General features: G+C 22.4%; 3 protein-coding genes across 3 annotated transcripts; 1 reads left to right on the top strand and 2 right to left on the bottom strand.

Moving 5' to 3' along the window:
- The first annotated feature begins 373 nt into the window (after window positions 1-373).
- LOC128953636 (uncharacterized) lies at window positions 374-2,675 on the top strand. The gene is made up of 3 exons (XM_054299140.1): window positions 374-457; window positions 844-1,486; window positions 1,602-2,675. The coding sequence occupies exons 2-3, from the start codon at window positions 859-861 to the stop codon at window positions 2,597-2,599; spliced, it is 1,626 nt and encodes a 541-aa protein (XP_054155115.1). The 5' UTR covers window positions 374-457; window positions 844-858; the 3' UTR covers window positions 2,600-2,675.
- A 5,058-nt stretch (window positions 2,676-7,733) lies between these two features.
- LOC128953818 (cytochrome P450 2B1-like) lies at window positions 7,734-10,762 on the bottom strand. Its single transcript, XM_054299339.1, has 8 exons — window positions 10,727-10,762; window positions 10,323-10,468; window positions 9,934-10,107; window positions 9,775-9,871; window positions 9,542-9,706; window positions 9,138-9,475; window positions 8,850-9,086; window positions 7,734-8,107 (listed from the first exon to the last, which is right to left on the bottom strand). Exons 1-8 carry the CDS (start codon window positions 10,738-10,740, stop codon window positions 7,734-7,736), a joined length of 1,545 nt encoding a protein of 514 aa, XP_054155314.1. The 5' UTR covers window positions 10,741-10,762.
- Window positions 10,763-11,505: 743 nt separating this feature from the next.
- LOC128953817 (cytochrome P450 2B1-like) lies at window positions 11,506-14,904 on the bottom strand. The gene is made up of 9 exons (XM_054299338.1): window positions 14,790-14,904; window positions 14,545-14,718; window positions 14,381-14,477; window positions 13,633-13,797; window positions 13,495-13,549; window positions 13,209-13,335; window positions 12,906-13,142; window positions 12,482-12,828; window positions 11,506-11,562 (listed from the first exon to the last, which is right to left on the bottom strand). Exons 1-9 carry the CDS (start codon window positions 14,902-14,904, stop codon window positions 11,506-11,508), a joined length of 1,374 nt encoding a protein of 457 aa, XP_054155313.1.
- Between the last annotated feature and the right edge of the window lie 3,454 nt (window positions 14,905-18,358).

The raw sequence follows: 18,358 nt of genomic DNA, 5'->3' as shown, positions 1-18,358 counted from the left end.
TTTATCACTAAATACATATAAAGTTTTTCTCCTTTTATTTAACTACATATTTGATATATTTATTTATGATTTTATACGACAGCCTTAATATGAAAATATCTATAAATTTCAATGACATATACCGAGAATGAAAAAAACGAGAGAAAACATAYATATATTTTGAACTTAAATTAATGACCAAAAATATGTACATTTAGTAATAAAATATATGTCAAATATACAAAATGTTTAATATATTTACAGTATATTATATAAYTTATATTAGTTTTTATTGTTTTATATCAGTAAAAAGTTTACTTTATTATGTAATTGATATCAATAATTAATTTTGTAGTATAAATAATAATAATAAATGTAATATTATTGTATATGTTTCAGCATTTTTGAATGTTTTTAAATTTTCTATTTTGTTATTAATATAACTAATAAATAACAAATTTATTTTGCCTGGATACAAGTAAGTAAAAGTTACTATTTTTATTAAATTTATTGAAAATTCCACGTGGCAAATTTGGCATTATTTCATATATTCAATATTTAATAATTTATATTTTAAATAAATACAATAATTCAAGGGCAAAATGATATTTAATATATAACTTATGAGACTTACAATTAATTAAAATATTTTTAACTGTATTTTTAACATAAAATATAATATCTGTAAATTTTAAATAATAAACATTAAATACTTTATTTTTATAATAAATAATGATTAAAATTATCATAATTTTGAGAAAGTATTTTTAAATAAATATCTAAATATTGATAATTAGTTATAAAATATTAATAAAATAATATCAAAATTTTAAGAATATTGTAATTATAAAAAATTATTATTAGCTAAAACATTAAACTATGGGTGCCTGTGCTGGAAAACACTCTTATATTAAGAGTGAATTACGTGATGTTTATCTACCGGAGCCGATCAAGAATAACAATAATAACAATGATTTGATCGTAAAATTTCGTGAATCACAAAACCCCGGAAACAAGAATTTACCGAAAATATATCGCATGTCATACTTGAGCAGCGATTTTGATCCAAAAGCGTTTGACTTCAGCGATGACCTGTGCCAACATATATTGAGCTACTTGTGCTGGGAGGACAGGTTGAGGTTAGAGTGTGTTTGCACTCAATGGCGACGACTGATGTATAATAGCGTAAACACCATCGACTACCCGATTCCACGACAGGCTTTTCCCAACAGTGAAATCATTAGACAGGATAGGTATTGGCTTTTTGTGTCGCGACAAGTGCTCAGAAAATGTCATTTTCTAAGACACGTAAAACTATGGCCCGTTTGTGACAGTGAAGTGTTGATGATTTTGGCGAAAAACTGTCAAAACTTGGAAACAATTGAATGGCGTTTTCATAACATGAAACCCGTCCGTCGGGAACTGCTCAACAATATTACTGATAATTGTGGCCATTGTTTGACAAGTGTTAAACTCCGGGAGTTAGCCAATGATGAGTTTCATTCAGGTTTGCACTTAATTTAATTTTTTATTATTTCAAAAAACTGTCAAAATTTTAAGTATTTTTTAGATATTATTTTATTTGTCATTTAAAAATAATAATAATTTTTATTTCATTATAGAGTCCGGGCTATCAGTACTTATAGTTTACAGTGAGTTTCTGGTTAATGTCAACTCAGTCACAGTTTCTATTGATTCAGATAAATGTCTTAAATATTTCATACTATTAGCCGATATTTATAGAGATCGCATCACATCATTGACACTAAGACTTAAATTTAGCACTTTTTACACACAATTAGATGAAACATTTGAAACTATAGCACAGTTTCAAGGATTGAAATCTTTGCATTTAATTATTGAATCAGACAATGCACTTGATTTGGACTTAACATTAGGTGCAAACATATTGCACGAAAACTGTCCACAACTGATTCACTTATCACTGGAAATCAGGGACAGTATACGATGTCCATCAGCACCGGTACTTATAAGCATACAGTCATTGGTGAAACTGGAATCTCTTTATTTGACGCTCAGGTGCACTGACATAGAGTTGGGATCATTAAAATCGTTGCAATCACTGACACACTTAACACAACTAAGCATTTTATACACAAATCTAAGCGATGAACATATGAATGAGATTCACGACAACTGTCCATACCTTCAAAAATTAAAACTAATAACTCGACAAAACCTTTCTAATGAGTCGTTGTATAGCATATCACACCTGAAATTTCTAGTAGATCTCAGGATATATTGCACACCATATTGTGTATTGAATATAACCGATACGGGTGTCTGTCAAGTGCTAAATAATTGTCAACACATAAGAAATATTTTGTTTGAATGTGGAGTTCAAATATCACAACTAACTTTGCTTACACTCAACGCATTGGCCAACAGTATACCAAAAACTGCATTTAAGTTTAGCTTTTGTTGGCAACGATCGGTGGATATCGGCGACCGATATGATCAGTGGTCACGTCTACCAGCACACGAATTATGGCCAGAATTGTTGTGTTTACCCGAAAACTTGACAATTGTTTGCCGCGAGTATTTTGTAGGAAAATGCGGCACAAGTATGGCAAATGCCGTACAAAATTATGAGAAGTAATTTCAGTGGCCACCACTTGCTTTAAAGTTAGATAAAACATTAGAGAACCTGGAGATTCAATATAGTCCACAATTGCCGACACCTCCTGTTTTTTATCGRTTTGACTCATTTCCTGATGTTGTCAAACAAACTAATTGGTTTAAAAACTAATTATTTTTTAAAGATTTTATTAATATAACCATTTAATACAAAATTATGATACATAAATGTAATAATCTTTTTAATAACTACTTTTTAAAAAATATTATAATTATTTTTAAGATTTGTAATACTTAAAAACTACATTATAAATGTATTTATTTTTATTATTTGTTGTATATTAATTAATGATTAATAAATAAATATAAAATATTCATTAATATTGTAAATAGAAAAATATTTAGTATATAAATTATGTGTACTGTAAATTAGTGTAGTGTATAATGAATACTTTACAGTATTAAATTTATTAATATAGTATAATATTAGCTATAAATTTTTTAATTTTAAATTTTAAATTTATATATAAAGATCTCATATTTTAATAATAAAAGAAATTTTTTAAGACTAATCTATTATATTAGAAATTTCTATTTTCCATTAATATTAACAGTTTTTAAAACATAAACAAATTATTATCTTAATTATTTTTGATTAAATAAAATAATCGACTAATAGTTAATACAGGAATAAATAAATTAATTTAGTATATATTATATTTATAATAATTAAATAATTTTATTGATACTAAAAAAATAATTTAAAATTTATTCAAATAATTTAATTGTGTTTTAAGAAATACAATAAATTATATTTAAAGAATAATTTTGAAATAAAAATTTAGACATTTTTAAAYTTATAGGTTACAACAATAATCTTATTAATTAATAAAATCATATTTAACCAAATGCAGGTATGCCACCGGGTCCACCTACTCCGCCGGGAAATCCACCGAAACCGCCGCCAAAACGTCCGGGAAAACCACGTCTGAATCCACCACCGAATCCACCGCCACATCGCTCATCAGGTTTTTCATTGTTGTGTTCATCGCTTTCCAAATGATTGTCTGGCAGGACATGGGTTGACACCAAACCAACAATTAGGATCAGAGCAAACAATTTCAACATTTTTGTAATCAAATTGTATGTTTAGTTACTTTGCTATTAAACAGTAATTATTGTAACTTATAATTTCAAATTAATAATTGTCTCTCTATTTATATCATCTAAAATTATGCAATTGATTTCTATTATGTAATTTGTAAATTAAAATTAACTAGTTTAAATAAGTATGTTTAATGACATTTAAATATTTTATTGTTGATTGATTATCATATATGTCCTATTTAATACTTTATAATATATTTGTATATTAATTTTTAAAATTATTTTATTGTTATATTGAACATACTGTAATGTTATATCACATATTTAAAATTTATAGCATATTTTTTTGTAAAACAAATAAAAATTTATTTGCAATATTCATTAACTCTTTGATTAATTAAATTGATTTTCCAGGATATATCTAAAATTAAAATATATTGACGTAAAGCATAAATCACAAATAAAACATTTTTCATTGTGATATTTCTAAATATTAACTTAAATAAAAATAACCAATTAATTTTTGTAAATTAATTTATACTAATTTATTAATAAATACAACTTTTGTAATAATAATGTTTTGTATATATAACAAATAATTCAAAATTGCTGAGAAATATACATCAGGTCGTATTTTTAGCAAATTTTCTGCAATAATTACTACAATATGTAAAATATTTGTTTAATTGCTAATAAAACTGTGTAAATAATAAGTTAAACTTACAATTTTATTATTATGTCTAACAATGTTTTTTTAATATTAAGTACTAAATACAATAACAATAATCATATATATTAATAACATTAAAAAGAGATAATAATTTGTTATATATTATAATTTAATATCTTATTTAAAAAATACAATTACTTAATAAAATTATTAATTTTTAATTTTAATAATAATTTCAAAATCTTTAGAAAACTGAACAAATTTCTAAACACAACTTGAATTCAACATATGATCAGTTAGGCTATCGTTTGATAAGACAATGTAATAATCATTAGTTAATTGTATAAATCAGATCAAAACAACAAATAGATGATTGATATCCATATCCTCTCCGAGACAGACACATGACGTCCATAACTGCATTGGGTTTAGTGTTGATTAAACACTCCGTCATCATTGAGGAACAGCTCTGGTCTTAAAAGGTATGCATCTCTTTTCAACCATTAATATACAGTATTAATGTAACACTAAAATAGTATTTAAAGGAATTATATATTTTTCTAAATAACAAATTTTAATAATATTATGTAATTTAATTACTCAACTATAGATATATACAGTATTTAAATACAGTATAATTGAGAAAATGAGTGAAATACCTGTTTTTATATTAACCATTGCTTTCTGCAATTTAATCTATTGTATAATCAAGTTTTGTTTTGTGTAAAATAAATAACATTTTATTTTCTAATACTTTTATTTCTTCCCTTAATTATTGCTATATTTCCGAATAATAAGTCATAAATAAGACAATCAATTGAAAGGTTGTGCTCAATGTTTCGGTTCCCGCTATTAATATAAAAAATAATACACTATATAATCACAAATACAATATTATATTATATTTTAAATAAATATTAATTTGATACAAAATTAATACTGTATTTATTTTAATTACCAAAGAAAAAGATTAATCATAGAGACCGACAAATTATTGTCTGTAAATTAAAGAACCGTTTGTTTATTATCAGCAATGACTTCGTGTTTAAGACCAATAAGTATATCACAAAAATCTCGTTTTATAATCTTATTATACTTGCGATGATGTAATTGATATATAGTTTTTTATGTATTTCATAATATCGTTAAAATATTGTTGATATTTAGTCAATGAATGTTTAATATACAATTACAGTACAGGTATATTAATAAACTCATATAAGTATACATTGCTTCGCAAATCATTGTTGAAATCAGTGCTGCAATACTTGAATTGTTGTAATACTTTATTTTCAATATTGAAACTAAAAAATAATAACCTTTTTTCAATTAGAATATTATAACAAACAATATCATACTTTTACTGAATATAGTTGAACCCAGAATATTGGCAAATAAATTGTAAATATATAATCTTAGTTTAGGATTAAACGGTTGATCAATGCCTTCCCTTTYATTAATCAATATTAACATATTGTTAACTAATTGATTGCATAAAAGTGTCAATTTATCCGTATTTTTCGCGTATTTTCTATGTATTAAATAAGGAATTGAATTTAGTAAACACATCATAGATAACGTTATACTATACAAAGCAATATAAATACATTTTAGATAAATTTCATACAATTTAATAAAATAATTATTTATATCAGATTTTAGTGTCAAAGTTAGCATAAATGAAGATATTTTATAATTAAGATATAATACTTTATATATATAAATGTATTACTAAACATTTTATATCATAATATAGTCAATGTGTTATTTTGTTAATGTAAATATAATTACACAAAATTTATAGACACTTTTGATATGCAGACATAATTATCATTTTTTTATATTAATTAAGATTAATAAGAAAACGAATTTAAATTATGTTTAATGTTATAAATTTCAATTTTAGTTCAATTTTATTAATTCTAATTTTCTAATTATTTAGTATTATATTTTGTAAAGTTGAAGCAATACTGTAAAATAATTTATATTAACATCTATATACTAAATACTGCAATGATTTATATAAATGTGTGTATTATAAAAATTTAGAAATTAATAGTATTAAATMAAAAACAATATATAAGAATTACAAATTTAAATATTAGTTATTTGTATTGTTTTTTGCATTATATTGTATTTTTGATACAGTATGTACAGTATATTGAATTGTATATTTTATTAATAAGTACAGTATATTTTAATGTTGACAATTATAAAAACAGTTTATTAATTGACAGCTGTGTCCTCGTGTATATCAATAATAAATATAATGATAAGCATTTTTCAAAGTCAATAATTATATGCATTAGTTATACTTATTATGTTATAAATATTTTATTATAATATAAACAATTAGATTATACTATTCGAAAGTCTAATAAAAAAACTATTAATTATAGTATTTAAAACTTTATTACTGAACTTTAACCTGAAAGACAAACCGCTGGTTTTGCGGAATTAAGGCCACAATTATATAATAATTATTAATATAAGTTTATGTTTTCTCATATAATTTAATGTAAAATTATTTGTAATATTGATATTTAGTATTTTGAGTATAATGTTAATTTTGATATAAATAGTTGAATTACAACTATTTTTGATATATTAGTTTTAGGTTCAAAACCTGAGTATTGTTACTAGTTTTGTATCCGGATCTCAGTTTTGAACATCAGTCTTTTTGTAAGCCGACTAAAACAGTCGCATAATTATATGGTTGGGAAGCCGTAAATATAAGCCGTGTATAAACACGTGTTGGCTATAATGGCCCGTTGGCCTACAATTTAATTTAATTATAACCGTATAATATCTACTAATAATTTAATGTATATGTAAATAGTTTAAGTAATTAATAAAACACATTAAACCTATTGTTCGTGTATATCATAAGTGGCCACCAATTGCTGGGCAATTGGTTGAGTCTAACTATCTGTTGCCCGGGACATCACCTACAAAGATAGGTGTGTGCAATCGTAGGACTCGCACAGCTTGCTAGTGACACCATCGAGATAYCCCCCCCTGTAAGGCCTGATTGCGGTTTTCCTCCACAAACCGGCAGTCAGTGTGGATAAGGGCTCCGCGTAAGGCCGAAGTTCCGCAGCGACCCGAATCCCGTCTTACAAACCTAACATTTATTACTTATTAATAAAAAAACATTTGTATATTTAAAACTTGTTAAGTTTATTATATATTGATATTAAAGTTTTTTAAAAATCGATGATAATTAAATGATAAAGTTTATAGGCAAAATTATTATAAAAATTATTAAATAGCTGTAAATACATATATTATAATGTAAATTTTATAAGATATATAATTTTATATTATTTAGCATTTTTCTAATATCACTGATATATATAACTATAGAATATTAGAAATATTATATGGTTTTTGTTTTTAGCATAATTTCAAATGGTTTAGGAAGTTGTAACAAAAGTGTTTCCGGATTGGGATCTAAGTCATCATCAGTTGGATTATCATTGCATAAAACAATGTCATAATCTATAGTCAATTGTATAAATCTGACCAAAATAAGGAACAGATCATTAATAGCCAAATCCTCTCCGGGACAGACACGACGTCCATAACTGAATGGTATGAATGCATTGGGTTTAGTGTTGAGTAAAACTCCGTCATTATTGAGGAACCGCTCGGGTTTGAAAAGGTGTGGATCCGACCAACTCTTCTCATCCATTAATATACAGTATTGATGTAAAACAACATTTGTATTGACAGGAATTGTAAAACCACTGTCTATTTTATAAATAAATAAATAGTTTATATATAAATTTATCAYATGTTTAGCATTTTAAATGATAGATAATTGTTTGATTATCTATTTAATTTCATGGTCAGAGTAATATTTTAAATTAAACAAATTATTAACTATAAAATTAAAAATAACATTAATTGATATCTTATTTATGTTAWCTAATCAGTGTTATTATTGTTATAMTTTAGTTAAAATTAGTATATTAATTATTACGTTATTATATTGAATCCCAAAAGAAAGATAAATATATTTAATTCTATAGATGTTTTAAATAGCAATGTTTTTAAAAATATTTATATAATTTAATTAATATAAACAAATTAATCACAATAAACATTGAAAATTTTCTAATAATTATCTTTAAATTTTTTATAATAATATAATAATATACTATTATTGAAAGTACTATAAGTATTACTTGTAGTACTTCTTAAACAATAATAAAAATACTAAAAATTATATGATTTCTACAAAAACAGTTACAAAATCTATGACTATACTGTATATTAAAGTTAGTTAATTTGAGAAATTACATAAAATCATTAAGCATTATAAAGAATTGAGATAATAACTTATTTTATGTAAATATTGTAAATATTACTATATTTTTGAATAAATAGAGTTAAGTTTATATACAATTTGTTTAAATCTTCTTTGGGAATAATAAATATTAATAATAACTTTAGTCAATCATAATATTAATTAATCTAATATAAAAAATACCAATTTTCATGTTAACCATAGTTTTATGGAAAATTCCGAGAGGAACGGGATTTCTAAATCTTAACATTTCGTAAATATAAGCCATAGTGTAATTGAGTTTAGTTTTATCGGCAATAACTGGTACTTCATATCCTTGTAATTCAATTATTTCATTTCTTAGTTTTTCTAGTAATTCCGGATAATATGCCATAAATAATAGCATCCATTGACAGGTTGTAGCAGATGTCTCAGTGCCCGCTATTTTGTAAAGAAAATTATAATAATAAAAACATTTTATAATTAATTTACCCATAAATATCTCAATCATTGCCGTCGATAAGTTATTATCCGTAAAATAAGGAGCCGTTTGCTTGTCGTCATCAATTGCCTCGTGTTTAGCACCGATAAGTATATCACAAAAATCTCTTTTTACACTCTTATTGTAAGTGCTATGATGTGATTGATATACATTTTTTGCATAATTCATAATATCATTAAAATATTGTCGATATTTAATCAATGGATTTTTCATAAACAATCGCAGTACAGATATAAACTCATATAAATATAAATTGATTCCCAATTCAACGTTAAAATCTGTGGTACAATATTTAAATTTTTTTAACTCATTGTCTTCAATATTAAAACTAAAAAAAAAATAAAAGTGTAATTTATATATATTTTTTAATTAATCAAATAATACAAAAATGTACTTTTGACTAAAAACGGTTGCACCAATTATATTGGCAAACAAATTGTATAAATAGATACGCGGATCAAACGGTTTATTAATTCCCTCCCTTTCCTTAATTAGATTTATAGTATTATTAACAAAATGGTCGCATAAATGTTCCAAATGTTCGGTTCTCGCAAATTTCCTAAAAAAGTATAATAAAAATATAACATTTTTTAAAAAAAATCTCTTAATAACTATTGAATAGTTGACCTAATAGTTGCGTGCGATATTCTCCGTAGGCTTTCCCAACTCCGGCCGTAATCGTTGAAAATGATGTCCTGATGTTTATCATTGCAAAATATACTACCTATTATTGAATAGTATATTACTATTATATAATTCAATTATTTTATAATCTTAAATGTAAACCCAATTGAGATGGTGGTCGTCCACTAATTTCACTTTTATTGAAGGTATCCCTGGCTTCCACACCACCGATAAAGATAAACGGTATCGGACCGATCCATACGGTAATAACCGGACCGTATATTTTAATTAATTTAGTTATCTCTAAATTCCAGTGTTTCTTATAATTACGAAACACTTTAAAAGTAAGTAGTGTTTGAAAAAAAGTAATAAATATTTACAAATAACAATAATTTATAATCTAAATCATTAATTTAATTTTTATCTAATTAAGTGTAATATATTTACTAAAAAATTGTTTTACTACACAATTATAACACACACACACCTATAACAAAAAATTTACAATTTATTGTCTAATATTAGTATAAGTAATAAAATAATAAACTTACTCAAAACATTTCCTATGATTGGTAATGGTAATGGACCTGGAGGATAATTGTGTAAATTCATATAGAAATGKGTTATATAAAATACACAAATAGCCAYTATTATTGTCGTCCATATCCCATAACCACCAAAATTTTCCAAAATTAAACTAAAATTTAATAAATAATATCCATTAGAAATTATTATCATAATATTTTATTAAAATCTTATGTATAAATAATTGTAATAAATATCAAATATTACTTTATTTGATAATATATAAATAAATAATTTTTAAATAAAATTGGCTATTTTAGCAAGATTATTTAATATGCATAAAATAAAATAATATTTTATAATTACAAACTACTATAAATTATATTAAAAATTAGAATTTATTTATCAAATAATAAAAATAAAATTTTACATTTGGAAAAACATTTTCAATTATATCAATATAAGTAATGAATTTTTGTTAAAGTTTTATAAATTATTTAAAATATTATATTTTATACAAAATTAATTTTTATATGTATAAAATTATAATATAATAATCTCTTTAATTTATAGCTTAATAAATTATGATAAAAATTGTTTTTATCATCTAACAGCTTTTTAAAAACAATTTTTAAATAAACAAATCTTTTACTTAACTTTTTATATATTATTAAACATTATATGACTAATTAAAATAATTTAAACTAATGCTTATTGTATTAAGAGAATAAAACTATCGTAAAAATATAATTATAATTTTAAAAATTTATTGTTTAATAGTATTTTAGTTTATTTGTAAAATTATTGTTTATTTGAATTTAAATTAATATTATAAATAAAATAACTACTAACAAAAAATATGCAATGATTTAATTTATTATCTATTGTAAATATAAATTGATTACAACATAACATATTGTAATGAATAGATTTTTATCATTACTGTTATAACTATAATATATCATTCGCTATACTGTTTAATATTATATTCATAGCATTGCCATTAATAACTGGAAAGTATTGATTAATTAGATGTTTTATGAGTATTATGGGTATGAGTTAATCGTTTAGCTTTTCATGCAATGATTTCATGACTATAACCGGCACTATTAGCACAATACTCCTGTAGTGCTTAAGTTGTCTTAATTATAGAATTTTTGATTTATTCGATATTTGATTTTATTGTCACGTTTTGTATACATGATATGCTCACACAAACAACACTAACAACAGTGATGTCCAGGTGTGAGACATTGAACACAAATRCTTATAAAACATTTAACAAAAATATTACTTTTAAAAACACTTTCCACTTATTTGACAAAAACAGATAACAATTATACATAATATACTGTAACAAAAACAAACATTAAAAAAGATATAATTCATACAAAATCAGTCTAATTTTGTAAACACTATAAAACAGTACATAAACTAATTACATTAATTACCTAAACTTAGACCACTGGATATCCAGTAAATTTTAAATCTGAATAAAATATTGTATATAAATAATTATGTAAATAAACAATTATTAAAATTGTTACTGTTTTTAAAAAATTATAAAATATTTAATATCATTATTTGATTTATTTAAATTAAATATTAAGTACTACTTCATTTATTAAAAATAAATCACTTTAATTAGTGCAATATTATCAATAAAATAATAATATATATTATAATAGTTAAATTTAATTATTATTTGTTTTATTAATTTTAAAATATTTAATTTATATATTTTAAATATTGTATATATTTATTCAATTTATTTATTAAAAATTATTAAAATAAAATGCTTTGCAAGTCAGCCAAACAGTTAAAGTATGTAATTTTGCGTTCACTAGCAATACATTTAATAAAAAGTTTATAACTAATTATAATATAATTTATTTTATATGTATTCTCTATAAATCAATGTTTGCTTTATTTTGAGATTATTTTCATATAATAATTATTTATATGTATAGATATATGAAATAATATGAACATAAATTTATTTAACAACTTAGTCAAATGTAATTTTTACAATTATTAATACAATTTACTTTATTATACTGTATATTATAGTATAACTTATAAATTGATTACTTATATTTTATCAATTTTAAAAAATTATATCCTTAGTAATTGTTTGAAACAATTAATTAATAATAATATTATTATTTTTTGGTTTTAACATTACATGAAATTGTTTGGGAATTTGAATTAAAAGTGTTTCACAATTTGGTTCTAAATCTTCTTCAGTTGGGTTATCGTTGGATAAAACAATGTCATAATCATCAGTCAATTGCAAAAATCGGACCAAAATGAAGAACATGTCATTAATGGCCAAATCCTCTCCGGGACAGACACGACGTCCATAACTGAATGGTATGAATGCATTGGGTTTAGTGTTGAGTAAAACTCCGTCATTATTGAGGAACCGCTCGGGTTTGAAGAGATGTGGATCCGACCAACTCTTCTCATCCATTAATATACAGTATTGATGTAAAACAACATTTGTATTGACAGGAATTGGATATTTATCTCCTAAATAATTGATTTAATAAAAATATAATTATTTATTGTTAATCACATAATATTTTAAATAATTAATAAATTAAAACCAATTTTAGTGTCGACCAAAGCTTTATGAAAGACTCCAAGTGGTACAGTGTTTCTGAATCTCAATGTTTCGTATAAATAAGCGATTGTGTAATTGAGTTTAGATTTATCGGTGACAATTGGCATGTGGTTACTCTGCATTGACTTTATTTCATTTCTTAATTTTTGCTGTATTTTTGGATAATAAGCCATAAGCAATAGCATCCATGTAAACGTTGAAGTAGATGTCTCGGTGCCGGCTATATTATTCATCAATTAATTCAATAATTATATAATCAATAATAGTTTCAGTTTAATGACATTACCCATAAACAAGTCGACCAAAATAGCCGTTAGGTTATTGTCTGTAAAATACGGAGCCGTTTGCTTGTCTTCAGCAATGGCCTCGTGTTTAGCGGCTATAAGTATATCACAAAAATCTCGTTTTACACTCTTATCATAAGTTTTATTATGTGATTCATAGATATTTTTTGTATATTTTATAATATCCTTAAAATATTGTCTAAATTTAGTCAATGGATGTTTGATAAACAATCGCAGCGCAGGTATGAACTCATATAAGAAGAGTGTATTTCCACATTCAATGTTAACATCAGTACTACAATACTTAAACTTTTGAAGCTCTATGTGCTCGACATCATTGAAACTATTTAAAGCATTTTAATTATAAATATTAATATAATTTAATATAAATTTTAATATTTTTGTTTATTGTTATAAATACTATACTTTTGACTAAAAACTGTTGAACCGATAACATTAGCAAATATATTGTAGATATARTTTTTAGGATCAAATGGTTGATTAATTCCCTCTCTTTTCTTAATCGATTCCACACATCGTTTGACATTTTGATCACACAATTGTGACAATTGTTCAGTTTTGGCATATTTTCTGATAAATGTTTAGAAGATTTTTAAAAATACATTATAATATTTATTAATACAGTATMATAATAATACTGTAACATTGACAATAWATACRATTATGTAGATCCATGTACTTAATACATAATTACATAATTTTTGTAAATTATAACTTATTTACACGAGTAATATACTAATAATTATTAAACTTAAAATCATAYTAATTAATTACTATTTAGTTGTTTAGCTAAATATAGTTTTAAATATTTTAGTTTAATCCAAGTTTTGTTGTTAATATTTTCATTACTCTGTTTTAACAAATGCCATCAAACCTCAGGTTAGGTCATCACAACAAACTACTGATTCATATTTTGAATTAATTATTTATRTTTATATATTTAATGTGATTATTATATTCACAGTATTTCTACTATACTTTACAATAGATATACARTCATTATATGAATTATTGCATTTTATTTCTATCTAATTCTACCGTTATATTCAATATCACAATAACTGAAATTTATTTTTAGTTATAATTTATTTGTATAATTGTAATTATTTGAAATATATTATAATTTATAAATCAAATATGATATAAATCAAACCGAATGGTTCGGTGTGCTATTCTCCGTAGGCTTTCCCAACACCTGCCGTAATCACTGAACACAATGTCCTGATATATATCATTAGAAAAAGCATTGCCTATGCGGTGGAAATAATAATTAATTCAAAAACAAAATATTAAAATTTTATTAAAATACAAGAATACCGAAGTCAGACGGGGGTCGTCCAGATAATTCACTTTTATTAAACGCCTCCTTAGCCTCCACACCACCAATGAAAACAAACGGTTGTGGACCGATCCATAAAGTAATAACCGGACCGTAAATTTTATATAATTTAATTAACTCAATATTCCAGTGTCTTTTATAATTGCGAAATACTTATAAAAAATATTTGTTCATAAATTTGTGGATACTTTTATAGTATTTTTAAAATATTATTAATATTTACATAAAAGATTGCCCAATAATGGTAATGGTAATGGACCCGGGGGGTATTTGTGTAAATTCATATAAAAACGCGTTATATAAAACACAAATATCGCTACTATTGGTGTAGTAAACATCCCAWAAATACCAAACCGATCAACAATTAAGCTTAAATTAAATTGTGATAATTTTTATAATTTTAAAAATAGATAATTAATAATTATTGCAATAATAATTGATAGTTTATTTCAAATTATAATATTTAAAAATTATTTTAGAAACTTAATTTGATTATAGTCTTTAAGTAAATAATAAAAAATCTTAATAAAATTAATCTTTAATCAAAATTATTAAATTTATAATAAATTAATCAAATAAGATATTAATTATAAATAAATGTATAAAAATATAACAATTTAAATAATAATTAATAAATTACATTACCTTTGATAATTCATTTTTCTAATTACATAAAAGTTACTTTTATTAAAATTAATTAGAATTTATTTAATAAAATAACAAAATTTATTTATATTAATTATTTATATACTAAAATTATATGTTAAAAATAATTTGATTTCTTAATAATGATAAAATTTTGTTTATGTCAAAATGTTTTTTAAATATTTACATCATAACATCATAACATCATAACATCATTATAATACACTTAATTACAAAATAACAGTCTATACATTAATATTATATACATTGTATATAATTTTAAAGAACTCTTATTTATTATATATWTCATTAGACTATTAAAATAATTGATAATATTAATTATAAACTTATACTGTAAGTTAAATAATGATAAATTAATTATAGTATTTTTCCATTTTTTTATAGATTTTATTTAATTTGTAAAAATTATAATTATTGACTAATTTACTCAAGGRTTTTTTTATATAATATAGAGTACATTGATATAAAATTAAAAATATATTAGTTATAGTAAATTGTACTATACATTGGTATTTGTAATCTATAATTAGTATATTTCAATAATTTATAAATTATATTATATTAAAGTAAGTGAAAACTGTATATTTACACTACTGTCAAACTATAAAAAATTAGAAAATAATATATAAATTCTGATTCAATTTAATAATAAATAAATTTATTTTATAATATTATTCATTATTATTGCTAAAACAGTTATTATTAATAGTTAATATAAAAATAATATTAAAAACAAATCTAAATTTAAATATTAAATTTACTATTAAGAATTTATAAGTTATCAATTTAAKTAATTATTAAAAAATGTATAACTTAATGTTTTTTAAAAATAATTCTTATTTATTGATTATAATTATATCTAAAGAAAATTTTTATAGTAATTCAAATCAAAATATAGTATTTAGACTTTTATTATTTTAATATATTTTATTAATTTGATTTTCAATATTCTAAATATTTATTTTACAAATAAACTAAAAAATATTTTAAATTATACTTTCAAATAAAAAAATATTACCTTATTACAGACATTTGTGAAAAACGATAATTATTTTTTTTATTATTAATAAATTATATTTTTTACAAAACTAATAATCTTATATATATTTTATGCACTATAAAACTAAATAACTAAATAACAAATTAAAATTATATTCATATTCTCAGACTCAGAAAAACTAAAATATTGTATTTTAAAACTATTAGACAACTTTATTAATATATTAAATAAATGATAAATTATCTTTAAAATATATTTAATAACATTAATTGTATTTTAAACTCAGAATTAGCAGTTATTTATTTTGTGAATGCAAATATTTAAGTTTATTAACAATAATAAATTATTTCATATAACATATTATGAAATAAATAAATTGTTTAATTTAAAAAACAGCTTAAAGTAAATTATTTTGCAAACTAAAACTTGAATTAAATAATTTCATCAGTCAATCAAATAAATCAATCATTTATTGTAATAATAGTTTTGAATCTATGATTTATAATTAGTAAATATCTTTAATTTTAAGTGACATTAAGTTATATCTCATGTGATTTTTGAAGGCCACTTATATATATATACAATCAATTAGATATTAAAATAATTATGTTAGAAAATTTTACAAATAATATTTTTGTATGTTATTTATTTATTTAATGTATTAATTCAATTATAACATGTGTTTATATAATTTTAATATACTTTAAGTGTATAAATTTTATGCTTCATTAATGGTAAAAATTAATTATATGTTTTTATAAAAAGTAAATATTTAAAATTTAAGAATAATTATTAAAAGAAACGATTTAATTATTTAATATCATTAAATTTAAAAAATGTAAATTATAATTTTGAATATCAACAACATGAGATTATTTAAATAATATTTTTGACCATAAGATATATTATTATACAATAGTAATAAAGTGAAATTATTTTTTTTGTTAAACTTGAAATATTTAGTTTTGATGTCAATAATCATTAGTATAAAACACTAACACATAAAATAATAGCTAATACGTGACAAATATCGCATAATTTTGAGGCACAAAATGTAAATATCATAAAAAGTTCATTAAACGGATATATGTTAGCTATTATCCGGTTATTTTATAATATCAATATTATTATAATTGTTGTCATAATAATAAACCTTATGGACAATAATTGAAATCAGCAAACAATCAATTTTATGATACCTGAAAATATTTAACAAAAATTTCATTTTTTATACAATATTTACAAATTAGGTGTTCAGAAATGGGTGTACTTTTAGTTTCAATTAACTCAAAATCAATGATCTCTCACTTTTAATAACTAAAACTAAAATAGTATAAAAACATTGTGTGTTTTACAGGCTTTTTGAAAACTCAAATATTCTTAACCAAACTTTTTTTCGATAAACAAAATGTCACAATCAATAGCATCACAAATAACTAAATTATTTACAATTTTAATTTTATCATTATTATTATATGTACAATGTTTTCAATGTAAGTTTATATGCAATGAGACAGCACTGGAAATGGTAGACATAGCAATGGCCAAAGCGCTGAATGTTGGAAAATATTATCGCAAGTTTCCAGAAAAATTTGATGAAGTTGGACAATTTTGCGAGTAAGTTATTATTAACATATTATTATAATTATCATGAATTTTGTTTATTAAAAATATTAGTTTACAATAAAATAAAAGTTGATTTAATTTACTTAATATTATTCATTGTTTATTAAAATTCAATAAATCAGTGAAGAATTTGAATTAATTAAAGAGATTGAAGAATACAAGACTAAGTGTATGAAAGATTTGCCGAAACAGTTGACAGCAATCATAGTGTTTACCACAAAACAAATGATTAAAAGTCTTTGCCGTAAAGACTCTAAACGATTGCGACGATTACTTTATGGATCTCCCTGTGCTAACGCAGCACAGTTAGACTATGCCCGGTGTCAGTACAAGTATATCGATGCTCTTCAGGGCATTTATTATGATACGGAAAAACGTAAAATACCTCAAACCTGTTGGTATGTTATAAATAATTATTTATAAAAGACTTAAATTTATTATAATAAACATAAAAACTTTACATTTGATGGAATTCAGTGAATATTACAAAATTTATGGTT

This window comes from Oppia nitens, unplaced genomic scaffold, assembly GCF_028296485.1.
Source record: "Oppia nitens isolate AA-2021 unplaced genomic scaffold, nextdenovo-longstitch-racon4-pilon3 scaffold23_pilon_pilon_pilon, whole genome shotgun sequence".
NCBI classification, from domain to species: Eukaryota; Metazoa; Arthropoda; class Arachnida; order Sarcoptiformes; family Oppiidae; genus Oppia; species Oppia nitens.
This window is presented reverse-complemented; position numbering and strand designations above follow the sequence as displayed.